At 36.8% G+C, this 14,143-nt stretch overlaps 2 protein-coding genes across 2 annotated transcripts; both read left to right on the top strand.

Moving 5' to 3' along the window:
* Positions 1 to 1,869: 1,869 nt before the first annotated feature.
* On the top strand, positions 1,870 to 4,873 carry BATDEDRAFT_26749 (uncharacterized protein; the record flags this gene model as incomplete). Its single annotated transcript, XM_006680975.1, has 5 exons — positions 1,870 to 1,964; positions 2,052 to 3,783; positions 4,177 to 4,450; positions 4,543 to 4,623; positions 4,713 to 4,873. The coding sequence occupies 5 exons, from the start codon at positions 1,870 to 1,872 to the stop codon at positions 4,871 to 4,873; spliced, it is 2,343 nt and encodes a 780-aa protein (XP_006681038.1).
* Positions 4,874 to 8,173: 3,300 nt separating this feature from the next.
* BATDEDRAFT_26748 (uncharacterized protein) lies at positions 8,174 to 9,964 on the top strand (the record flags this gene model as incomplete). Its single annotated transcript, XM_006680974.1, has 4 exons — positions 8,174 to 8,401; positions 8,478 to 9,388; positions 9,460 to 9,645; positions 9,931 to 9,964. The coding sequence occupies 4 exons, from the start codon at positions 8,174 to 8,176 to the stop codon at positions 9,962 to 9,964; spliced, it is 1,359 nt and encodes a 452-aa protein (XP_006681037.1).
* Positions 9,965 to 14,143: the final 4,179 nt, after the last annotated feature.

The following is a 14,143-nucleotide window of genomic DNA, read 5'->3' as shown; positions in this document are numbered from 1 at the left end:
ATTACTCGTATCCAATTTCAGATGATGATCAAATAATTCAGACTTGCAAGTATTATGAATTTGAACACATCCAAATTGCTGAAACGTTTGTTACTGAATCTAGAAACCCAGATCCAACAATGACAAATGAGCAGTGTCAGAACAGAAATCAATTGGATGCATTATCAACAATTAGTGAACCTGAAAACAACAAAACATATGACATATGACAGGACATTTCAAACAACTTGTTTTCTAGAGCAACTATAAATGCCATTCATTGACTCGATCAAAAACTACAACAATTACTTGCAATGCATCAAAATTTGGCATCCAAATTTGACATCCATATCCAGTTCAACAACAGGAAGCGTCAAACAAGTGGTATCATGATTACTATTCACAAAACAAGCAAATTGGACAACAGCGCTGTTGCAACTATTATGCTTCAAACTCGGAATCAGAAACGATGCAACTGAAAAAAGTACACAAATTCGACGAGTATAGTTTATTGAATCATTCAACATCAATATCGTGTACTTGAAAATCAATGACATCAATTCCACCATCTACCAGAAACATGTTTGTTGCGGTGTGTTATTTGATGTGAATTTTGCACCAGTATGTTCATGTCTGATACAATTCATGGCTGTTATTGGACTTTGTACGACTGAACCATTGTTCAAATGTGATGATGTTTATGCCATTGTTGTAAATCGAATGGGTGCATATTGAAATACACGATATTGTTGTAATAGATTGTAGTATGTCTTGTATGCAAAATACGACAATCTCTCGAGTTTGAATTCATTGTAAATATACACCAGACATTCATCAAACTGAACCTTTTAGTATTTTTGCTTGCTTGAAATAGCTCCAGCAAACAAACAAGCGTTTATGCAATGCACATTGTGTATGCTACACCAACAGCATCATTGATGGTCAATACACACAAGTATTGTTGATGTACACTTTGAGTTCCAAGACTGTATTTTTTGTAGCGGGAAAGTCGTGAGAAAGCTGCACATTGAGTTGCACTGTTTTGAGCTCCACTTTAAACATCTGTTCAGCAATCGGTCCATACTTTTGACAAGCTCATGTATGAATGATGGTTTATCAGTGTTTTTATCAAGACACGGTAAATTGGTTCATGATCAATGATTTGAGTTGGTTACAATGTTACTGCATTGATGACATTGAGTGCATCTGAAACAGCAACATCATCACTTGATTCGAGTTTCAAACGATAATTAATGACTGTGTTGGTCAAACTGCAGATTCACTGCTATTGGATTCAGACTCTGTAGCAAGACTTTCTGTGTGATGAAACAGCATCTGAAACTGCACCAATCGTTTGATTTCCAATCATATGAGCATTGTCCATAATAATATCATCAGCGGTTTGTGGTTCAGCATTTACCATTATACGAATCCAGTGAATATGTTGATTGTAGGTTTGTAAACAGAGGCTACAAGCCAGCAGTGACATCGTTTGCAGACTTTTGATTTGAAAGCATTCATAGTTTCTGATATGTTACTATCATACAGCAAGGCACATTGCAGTTGCTCAATTTGTCGACTTTTATTGGCAACCTATTATGTACCAACCACAAATCTGATATTGCAGACTTGTAGATGCTTAAAAATGGGGTTTTCAAATTGACTTTTGAATTTGAGGATCGTGAACATATGATGGCATATTGATGGTTGTCATAATTGCCAAGTGTGTTGCAGTTGATTGAAGACACGAAAGAATGAATCAATATTCGATTGTGTTGTTTATTAACAAGTGAGTGAGTGTGTTTATAAAATGGAAGAAACCAAGAAAGTCATGTGAATTCCAGTTCAAACGTCATTGTTGATGGTTTTTGATTGTTAAACTATTCAGAAATGTCTCACATTCACACACTACTAATGTCTCACACAATGCAAGTCAACACTCTCACACTAGTAATGTCTCACATTAATGAGACATTAATTCTGGTGTAAATTTGACTAATTTCCAAATATTTAAATCGTGTGAATTGTCTTGAAATATCCCAAAATTTTGTTATTTTGACTCGATTAAAAAGTCGATTTTTGTTTTACAATTTGACAAATAAATTGCTTTTTTACTCTTTTTCTCCTCATAAAATACCAAAACGATACCTCAATGTTGAATATGGCACACTTACTACTGAAATCGATGTGACTGACTTTGAAGACCTGAGTGGAGTTCAGGATGCTATCAAGTCTGAGTATGGTCCTGCTATGGCTGACATTGATGCTCCTCAACTGCAACTATACACCAACAGCAACAAGGACCAACTAATCAACACCTGGGCTTTACTCGACTCTCTTTCTCAAGACTACTTTACTCAAGACGGTTATTGTGTTGTTATTGGTTGTTTACCTCTACCTACCAGGAAACCAAGCAAAAGTGCCATTTTTGATGCAGGTTCTACTTCTTTATCAACAGCAAACCATCAAGACTTTTCTCCTAAACGACAACGTACCGAACCCAATGATTTGACAACCCAATTCAAGTCGTTTGCAAACGCCCAGCTGATCGATGAATGTATACAGTCGACAGATCATGTCTTTTTCCCATACACCCAAGACAAAATCCAAAAACTATATGTTAGAGAGTGCTATCATGATGTGTTTGGCTTGCTTTTGGATCAAATTGATCGTGGCATGGAATCATTTGCAATATCTGGAACATCAGGCATCGGAAAGTCACTGTTTTTTGTCTACATATTGCATCGCTTGATGGATGACTTTACCACGAAAACTCTGTCCTTGAAGCCAAACCGGATTGTTTATCAAGTGGGATCCTCGTACAAATGCTTTGACTTGCAGCAACAACTCGTCACAGAGCTTGGACTTGAAATGGCCAATATTGTTAGGAAACAAGATACATTGTATATTGTTGATGGACACACGACTCCAAGATCATCATGTTGCATTGTCTTGTTCATGTCATCCCCCCGTTCGGAATGGTACAAGGAATTCGTCAAACAAAAGATGGCAAGGCAATGGTATTTTCCTGTTTGGACTTTGGACGAGTTACAGACTTGTCGACGTCATTGCTATCCGGATGTACCCATTGAGACTATCAATGAGAGATATCGCATGTATGGTGGTGTAGCTCGTTCTGTCTTTGATATTGTATCAAATCCAATGGAGAAAGCTTTGGCTGATGTTGATGCAGTCAAAGGGGTACGAAACATTGGATTCACAATCAAAATATCTGCAAATACTCATACATTGCTTCATACCATTGTGTCGGACGACGGACAGTACGAATTCCTGCATGTTGATATTGCTTCAAGATATGTTGGAGAACAACTCTGGAAACGTCATTCTGCTCAAATGATTACCAATATGCAGCAAATGTTTGATGGTATTCCAACCGAGATTTCAAGACATTTGTTTGAAATATACGGACATGTGGTTTTTTGTACTGGTGGACAAACTCTCAAATGCAGATGCTTGGAAGATGGTAAAGCAACAAAGATCACTTTGGATGCACTCAATGGCCAACGAATTACATTTGGAATAGATACTATTCCTACTGCTGCAGCACTTGATGGCAACTATTACGAACCGACAGATGACGATAATTTTGTGGCAATTGATTCACTCAGTCAACAGGGAATGTTTCAATTTACAGTTGCTGCTGAACATCCTATTTGTGGAGTTGATATTCTTACAAAACTGTGCAATTTGTATGATGAACCCAAACTCTACTTTGTGGTTCCGCCTCACCAGTTTAAAGGGTTCAAAAAGCAGAGTTTCAACCCAATTGATGGCACAGAGCAGGTACAACCCATTCATGGATTGAAGCAATACGTTATACAACTCCCACTAATACAACCAGATTTGAAGAGTAGAAAGTGATGGTTGTATTTTACAACTGATATGACATATTTTCAACCATTCCAACCATTCCAATTATTTGATAATTCAATGTTAATAAAACTGGCATTATACAATTGTGTACATTCAAGGGATTGATATGCATTTAGCATGAAAAGTCCAAATTCAAGTTTACTATTGTAACATACGCTTTTTGACAAATAATGGCTCTGTTGACACATCCTTGTACCATCCAATCGTGTCCGATTGAAGCATCAAGTATGAGTTTGGCAGACAACTTGCAACTTTAATCAACTTGTATACGGTAAGCATTTTGATAATGTCGGCATTTGTCAGGATATCACACCTGACAACTTTGAATCGAATTTAGCAGTGATTATAGGTGAAAACACCAATCTAGCACAACAACAATTCCAGACAATTCCAGACAATCCGATTCTGATTAGTTCTAAAACCAGAACTCACATTGTAACCACAAACCAAATGCGTTCAATATCAATCACAATCATCATGGACGAATGTATCAAAGTATGTCGTCAACTTTTGAATATTTTAGCAGTCTTGCTTAAAACAAGTGGTATCATCCAGTGCACTACATATACTACTCATGGTCATTGACAACTGATTGTGTAGCAATAGTTTGAGTGTATTGTGAGCAAAGTATTGATGATGGAATAACACACATTTTGGTTATGATACTAGAAACACACAAACTTCAAATAACTGCGCAACTATATGTTCAAACTCTGCTCCAAATATATGTTGTTGTATACAGCAAACCTGGTAAAGTGTTGTATTTTGTCATGGCTGCATTGTTCCGAGACATAATTCGAGGCTTGTTACAATGGGTTACTGGATTTGATATCCAATAGGTTTGATAAAAGTGTTGCAATTGACATTTATGTTTGTGGATAACAATATTTTGGAATCAACTCGTTCAATTTGGAAATCAATTGGATTTCTTGCTGATATCAATATCAATGTCAGTTCAACTCAGTTGATTGGAGTAGCACTCGAGTGCTTGCAGTATTGACTTTGGTTCAAACAGTAATACACAGTGACACACTGATTATCATTTCAGCAAAAAATGATACAGAAATGATCATTCCCAAAACAAGGAATCTGAATGACTGAAATACTGCGCTTATTATGCTGATAATCCAATACATGAAATGGCAATTGAAAATGTACAACATGTACATGTCAAATACATGCCAAACATAGCATCATTTTACAGTATGGTTTACAGCTGATACAACTGATACAGTTATTAATATGGGTTGGCTTGTAAATGCGTTTGTGTTGAAATGGCTTGCTCAACGATGTTGAACATCAATTTCGCTGTTTAAAAAGTTGCTCAAGCCATTATACAACAACCAAGACCATTAAAAATGGACATTTATGCATTTATTATGTATTTAGTGTTGTTGCAACTCGACATATTACACGTCTTGATAGTGTGTTATATATCTCAACGACATTTGATCAGTCGGTAGTTTGTGGCAAATAATGAATTAGAGTGGTGTCTTGCTCTGTTTACAGATTGTTTGGCATTTGATTATTTAGTGTAGTGTGGTCAATATTGGTCAGACAGTGTAATACACACTGATTGAATATCAAATACAACACTGGTGACAATATGAACACACATGCTTGTCAGTTTCAACCGTATCCTAGATATCAACCAAGTTTTGTCCAACAAACTTTGTACAAGTGTCGTGCAGTGTGATGGTAAATTGTCTGATGACAACGATATACGTTTTTTGATGACTTGTATTTGTAACTTTTGAACGATTTGTGGTTGAGATCCGCATGTTTACAGTCTTTTACCGATGTTTTGCAAAAAAACATGGTTTGACTGCATGACAATGTCAAATCCAAAATTGCATTTGGAGACAAATTGCCACCAAACATATTATGTATATGCATGGATAATGTCATGACTGATATTCAGGGTATTCATGATACAAGCATCAATGCTGGTTTATTGGATGCAATCGCAGCAGCTGGTGTCAAATATTCAGGCTGGGATTCAACAAGATGCGACCTAATTGTCAGATCAATGATTTTGAAAATATATAGTATTTTCAAACCCAACACATTTTGGATTTGGTGGACTGACTACGATCAAGACCATAACACTGTTCAACAATCACAGACTCGATGCCAACGACATGCATGCAGTATATGATTTGTAGCTTTGTAAAAGTTCCATCTCGTGAATGTGGTGATATTGTTGACCTCGCGAGCAATCACTCTAAACTATACGACTATTTTTACAATGGAATTGATGCCAATACACATGCTTGTCAACACAATAGTTTTTGGATGATTTTGACAACATTTGGATGTGGCATTGAATTGGTTATAACATCAAAACCAACAGCGACAGTATCTTGGATCATGACTCGTCCAAAAGTTGTGCAGATTGTGCGAATCGATTTTCAAAACATATATTGATTGATTATTGTAGCTGCCAACACTGATGAATTAGCAACAACCAACTTGGCAGTGACTTGGCGGTGACTTGTCAATGACTTGTCAGCAGTTTGGAGTGATTTTGATGATTTGGGTTATATGATTTGTAATATTTATCGAGTAAGCTTGTTTGGCCAGCTGTAGCAACCAATGATGATTTAGTCTTGGTTCAACGATTGATCAAAACCCAAACCTGAATGCCAAAAACTGAAAATTGAAAAATACGCTATACTCGATGGTTTGTTTGTCTGGTGAACACCAATGTGCAATGACTGCTCTTGAAATAGTGTCATGACAATGAGTCTTGTATTTTTGTCAAACTCCTGGTATATGAGATCAAGCCGCTTTTATTGCAGGCAAATAAATGACTAAAAACACGAAACAATTGCCAATTGACCTATCAATCATACCATTGAGTACCATGTAAATCCAACATGTCAAAGTAACCAATCATGCAATGATTTGCTGAAACTACCGTGTCCATGAACGTATTGAGTAGGAATATTGCACTGACAGTCACCAGTCATTCAAGATTATGACAATCTGGCGCAAAGACTTGAAGTTGGTTTTCAAAACCTTGATCAAAACCTGTACTAATGATACCATCCATTTGTTTGTTCATGTCATTAATATACATATCGCTGATAAGTAGACAATCATGCAATGTTACATTCGTCCACTATATAGTTGAACGAGTTTTGTCCATGATTGTTCATTGATGATCACCTCCGATCAACACTTGCTATTGGTCAAAATGTAATCGAAACTATTTGTTGAAAACCCTGCCATCACTTGATGATTTACATTGGGTATTAGTCTAGCACTGAACGTTGTCCATTATTCAAACATGCAAACCATCCACCATTGTACACATGATGTTTGGTCTGAGTTGCACATCTTGGATAAATAGTCTGACTAATTTAGTTGTGAATATCGGTTGAAAAACTGGTATTGTTTGGTGTCCATATGTTGTTTATAGTATTGAGAATATTGGGAATATTGAATCAACATTGAATCTATTCAACATACCATGTCACACTGTACATTGGTGTTGATGCATGACAAAACGGTTGATAGTTTATGATGTATACACAACAAATAGCTGTTACAAACCATGATTTTCTACATCAAAAATATGAATCTTGCAAAATCGATATGAATTGTTGCTATTAAAACCATTTACTACGCTACCACTGTTATTTCCAAAGCTGTTGAATTGATTGAAATCGTAACTAAACAAATCTACTGAGATATGTTCAACAAAACAATCATGTCGAATGTGATTTATTGATCAGCTATCCGTGAGCCATGAGCCATGAACAATGATAAATAGAATGAAACTTTGCGGCTTTGATTTGAACATTGACAACTATGCAAGTTGGTTTCAAATTTACTGTGTGCATTGACACATGGTCACACATTGACAGATCAACAGATTACAGCTAGCGACAATCTGAATCAACTTTGGATGATTTATATTTCAACAACCATTTCCACATGGTTTGAATCACTCGGACAAATCAAATACATGACCAATTGAACAATCAGTCAAGTATTTGGTATACAATGACAGTATATGCTGTAGTGATGGATTGTATATGTGATGATAAATATCCATAATCAGGGTAATGGTCTGATACTACCTGATCACTGAATACATGATCGCAATTGGAGAGATCAACGCAGCATAATACCGAGGTTGATTATACACCAACAGCGATGCTTGTTATTGATTCACCCTACAGGGTGTTTTTGGCTTTGCCCACCCTGCATGGTGCATTTGTGTTTTATAAATACCCATTTGGAAAGTGTCGATTGTCACCCTTGAAACTGCCGTCATTATAAAACGGCAGTCATGTATCAGATTCAACCCATTTTCATTACACTACTCGATACAATGTTGATTACTCTAGAATGCGTTCTACTTGCGTTACAAGCGGTTGCTGCAATTCGACTTGCATTAGAATCACCTTTTGAAAGTGCCAGTCCATCAAACAATAGGCTGTCAAAACGATCACCCGTTGAATTGGGTGGTGATATCACAAAATGCTACACAATTAAAGTCAATGTTGATGGAGTCAATGTATGTATCATGCTATGCATTGTAGTTTGATATCAATAATATTACATTGAATCAATCTCACACTTGTTTAAAATAGTTGAATTTGCAAGTCGATTCATCAATGGCTGATATAGTCGTACCACTTCCTAGTTCAAGCAACGATGTAGGTTTGACTCCGCAACACACTCCAAGTGGGGAACCCGTTACTATAGATTACAAAGGCGATGAGTATAATGGGTTTAGTTCCACAGCTACTGTGACGATTCCGGGTACTAGGATAGCTGGCATCAATTTACCAGTACTAGCAGTTGAAAAACAATCACCAGATTCGGTTGGTATCAGTTCAAAGTTTGATGGAATATTTGGACTTGGCTATCCCTCGTTGTCAAATCATCATCCACCAGCCACTGCAATGGATGCTTTGTACACCAATGATGTCATTCCTAATAACGAGATTGGTCTTCAACTATGTCCGTATGAAATGACTTCAAATAGCTTCATCAATATAGGAAACACGGACGTAACTCCAAAATGCGGAACGGATGGAACAAGTGTTGCATGGGTAAATTCACCATCAGACAATCAATTTAGTGTCAACATCAAGAGTATACTAGTCAATGACGAACCAGTGGATCTGCCCGAGGAATTCCAAAAAAAGGTGGAAAATGGACGTACTTTGTACTCGAGTGTGGAAACATGCTTTTTACATATGCGTTTTCCTGAAGCAGTCGTGGAAGCGTTGGTTGATGCTATTCTTGATAGTGGTGCGATCACTGTCAACATTAATATATTTAGTGACAAACTCGGAAAAGTAATGGTTAAAAAAATATTTTCGCAAAACTACGCAATGCTTGAATCCGGTTTTGATATCGATTGGGGCAAGCTGCCAACGCTTTCAATTACAATGTTTGCTCAAAACCCCGTAACTGATGCCAATTGCAATTCCGTTGTAACAATCAAGTTGGGTCCCAAAGACTATATACAGAGAGCTGGTTCTAAAAATTGCAAGTATTTGACAATTGTATGCAATACGTGTTGTTTGATTAACCTGACTAATGTACATGTTGGATTATAGTTAGATTTGCTATAAAAGCTGGTTCAAATGACAATGCAGTTCTTGGTATTCCATTTATGGCCCAACTTGGATTGACATTTGATTTACAAAATAAACGCATTGGGTTTGGTGCTGGATGTGGATGCGAAGTCATGACTAGCAAATATCCTACTATTTCAAACGGTTATCGAGTGATCTGGTCACCATCACAGTAAGCTGCTTGATATTGATGTGTGGATGTGTCGATTAATACTGATCATGAATTTGGTGCATAGTGCTAGATTGCCTGAACAACCAAGTACTTCAGGTTCAAGTGGCACATTTATTCGCAAAAGGAAACCATAACTACAACTGATCAAGTAGTCGTACCTGAAAATGTTGGACATTGGTAATGTGAGACATATTAGGCAATTAATATAAAACGAATCAGGATCCATACGCAACGCATAACTGTTTGATGCAATGACTATCGCCACCTTTTATGCAATAACTATAGGGTAACAAGGGAGTTTATCAGTTATGTTGTTTAAATCACGGATACGCATAACTGTCATATTATTTTTATAAAAGGGTCAACCTTTTACTCTATTAAACAACACAATCAACATATTGGTTCATTTTTTCACGCTTATCTTTGACTTTTGTGATATTCCTCCAAACTATATACAACATCAATATGTCGTCATATGTCCACGAGCAACACTACCAACAGTTGAAAACCTAGTAGCAAATACACATTATGAGCAACAAGACCATTGACACACAACACATACCTTGGAATTATGAACAAGATGCTTATAGATATTGAAAACACCAAGAAACAACTAGATGAACTCGATACTCGACAATCACCACATACATTCAGTGTTGCACCAATTTGTTGATTGCAACATCACCACATAATGTTGGACAATACAGCATGTCAATGGTGCATCAATGACACATGAACAGACGCTAAACATCAGTCAAAATACATGTCAAAATACACCACAATTAGTCGAGTTTCAAATGGTCACATACAACACATTCAACACGAATTATAAATGTCTGCAAACCGTGCATATGCATGCTCAATCAATGGTGATATACTATATACACAACCAGTTTGAATATGGTTGGGAAATAACTGCTATTGGCCAAGTTATATGCGTTCAAAGTGGACCATTTGCATCATCACAATCGCGTACTAAATGGTCGATTTCACAACCAATACTCAAGCCTGTGTTGATATGGTGACATGGCAATACTTGTATATACTTGGTATTGTATCATGTACAATTTCAATACAATCCATGCATGTTTGATAACACAGTAATTGAATAGCTGACGTTTTGTAGGTTGGATATTATAGTCGATGTTTGGCGTGTCAATAACTCGGTCTACAGTGGTCATACAATGTCGAAATCAACTGCAATGTATGGCACACATACAGTCATGTATTGTGTATATGATTACGTCGTCATTGGGGCAGTATATCAATGTGTATCATGACCACCAAATGCATGTCCGAAGGTGTCGTTTTGACGTGTTTGATGTCGAATATCTTGACCAATACTGACACTAGTTGCATGAAACTGCTACAGTATATAGATATTGCATTGGTATGTACGATGCATGCATGTATTGTCATGAAATTACAAAAAAATATACAATTTATACTTACCACTAGTATTTGACATGATACCAAAATTGGATATATCTTGACCAATAGTGACACTACATGCATGCGATTGACACTGAACATGAGTATACATGCATACTATATACTGGACATGCATCAGGCCATATCGTCAATCAAATTGGAAACATGTTATAATCACGACTGCCGACTGAATTGGACGCAACTGGAACACATTCAAAACACACGATATTACACTGTAGTTTGGACTGTATACACATCATATATTCATGTTACAATGGCCGATACATTCATTTGATTACAATACATATCGATGACTGGCATATTTACTAACGATTGATTGTGTAATGTATGAATATCAAATGCACTGTATAGTTTAATTGACGAGTGTATTTGACGAGTATTTAAACTAGTATTCTGACCGGTATTTGACGATTGTTTGACGATTGTTTAATCCACATATTGACCAGTTGTCTGACTAGTATTTAGACTGTTATTCTGACTTGTATTTTGACGAGTATTTTAACTAGTATTTGACCTGCATTCTGACCTGTTGTTTGATTAGTTTAGCCTGCATTTCAACCTGCATTCTGACCAGTATTTGACGATTGTTTAACGATTGTCTAAACCTGCATTCTGACCAGTTGTTTGACTGTTATTCTGACTTGTATTTGACGAGTATTTTGACGAGTATTTGACGAGTGTATTTGACGAGTGTTTGATTAGTTTAACCAGTATTTCAACCTGCATTCTGACCAGTTGTTTGACGATTGTCCAGACCTGCATTCTGACTAGTTGTTTGACTGTTATTCTGACCTGTATTTGATCATATTTGACGAGTATTTTGACTAGTATTTGACCAGTGTTTGACGAGTGTATTTGACGAGTATTTGACCTGCATTTCAACCTGTTGTTTGATTAGTTTAGCCTGCATTCTGACCAGTATTTGACGATTGTTTAACGATTGTCCAGACCTGCATTTGACTAGTTGTTTGACTGTTGTTGGACCAGTTGTTTGACCAATTGTTTGTAAAAAACTACAGTCGTTCATACTCGAATACATGGTCAATAGCTCAACCAATACTACAGTTACACATACTACAGCTTGATGACAATGACAGTAACACTGTTACGACGACTGTTTCAAGTTTGTGCAAAACTACAGCCAACAAAAATAGGGATTCGGACAAAACTGCATTGACTAGTGTGTGTCGAGTATGTCGATTCAACCAACACATGCCAACACTACTGCGTCTCTGGTTATACAACAGCATACACATGGCCATGTATGACGACTGTCAAACTGTATGCAACAATCGAGTGTTCAAGTGTTGGGTAAAGTCGAATAACGACCAGAATTACACGATTTAATAAACTCGGTTGTACACTGTCAGGCTACAAACCTTGATCGTTTTTACAGTTATTGATAGTTATTGATGGTCATTGACAGTTGTTGATAGTCACTAGTAGTTATTGACAGTCATTGATAGTCACTGTCCAACAACACAGTCACAATAATATATTTACGACTATAATCATGCCTGATTTGGAGCGTTTTGTTGGCATATATTATGGTCTATTACACAACCAATACATGATATCATGCCAGTTTGATGCCATGACAATACATGTATACACTTGATATTGTATCATGTCCAGTTTCAATGCAATCCATGCATGTTTGTTGGCACAACACTGTAATATATGATGGTTTTCTTGACGACATGCTGGGACAGTATGAGCTAGTCGATAATATGTTAATAACTTGGTCAGTAGTGGTCGTACAGTGTCAATGCCAACTGATATCGAATCAGAACGATATACTACATGTATTTTTGACGCATTTGCATACAAGATAAATTGTTGATTGACTGATAGACACGATACTAGATTAAAATAACAAGTAGAGCTCGTCGTTTCAAACCAATTGCAAACTAAAAACTTTAATATCGACTATGACCACAAAAGTCGACCAAATGACTTGGTATGCACCACATATATGTAATTATGTGTTGCGGATCGAATTATGATGTCACTGACGCACTATGGTTAATATCTGACATGGAATGGGTCGACCAAAGTCCGAAAATGACGTTTTGGCGTGTTTGATGTCGTATATCGTCGTCAATAGTGACAATAGTTGCATGAAACTGCTACAGTATATGCACATGGCATTGGTATGTACAATGCATGCATGTGTTGACATGCGATACATGCAAAAAATACAACTTGCACATAGCACGAATATTTGACATGAAACTGGAAATGCGTGTATCTCGATGAATAATGACACTACATGCATGCGATTGATACTGGACATGTATGTATATACATACTATATATTGGACATGCATCATGGCATGTTGTCAACTAAACTAACAACATGTTATAGTCACGACTGTCGACCGAATTGGACACGTCGGTATACACTCAAAACACGACTTATTGCGCTGTGGTTTGGACTGTATACATATCATGTATATATATTACAATGGTCAATATATCAATACGATAGCATCAATATTGACAAAGTTGGATATATTGTCCGAATATCAGACATGGTATCCTGTCCGAATGTCCGGATAATATCAAACACGAGTGGTTAGTATGACGTTTGGAGTGTCCGAATGCGGATATATTAATGCAGCGGTCAATTATGGTGGTGATCAGCATACGTATGCATTGGATTACGGCTCAATTGCCGGTTTTTTTTTGTACGAATATTGGGTGGTGATGCAAATGCAGCCATATGCCTATACAGTACTGCATTGGTTGACTCGATGACATGTATATACACATTACAATATGGTAACAATACAGAGTTACAATGGCTGTTGTATAGGGTCAAAATAAACGGTTGAATAGTATTGAAATACGACACAAAATCATGCAAAAAAACAACGCATTGTGGGGTAATGATACACTCATGATACACTGTATGATGGTGGTCGGATCACTGTGATATTGGACAGTAACATGCATACATGTTGTATACACAACCAGTTGAAATATGGATACAATCCGAGTGTTACTGATGGGACTACAAATGATTGCAATAAAATTGTAATGA

This window comes from Batrachochytrium dendrobatidis (genome assembly GCF_000203795.2).
Source record: "Batrachochytrium dendrobatidis JAM81 unplaced genomic scaffold BATDEscaffold_11, whole genome shotgun sequence".
Classification (NCBI taxonomy): domain Eukaryota; kingdom Fungi; phylum Chytridiomycota; class Chytridiomycetes; order Rhizophydiales; genus Batrachochytrium; species Batrachochytrium dendrobatidis.
Note: the sequence above shows the minus strand (reverse complement) of the source record. Positions and strands in the feature narration are given on the sequence as shown.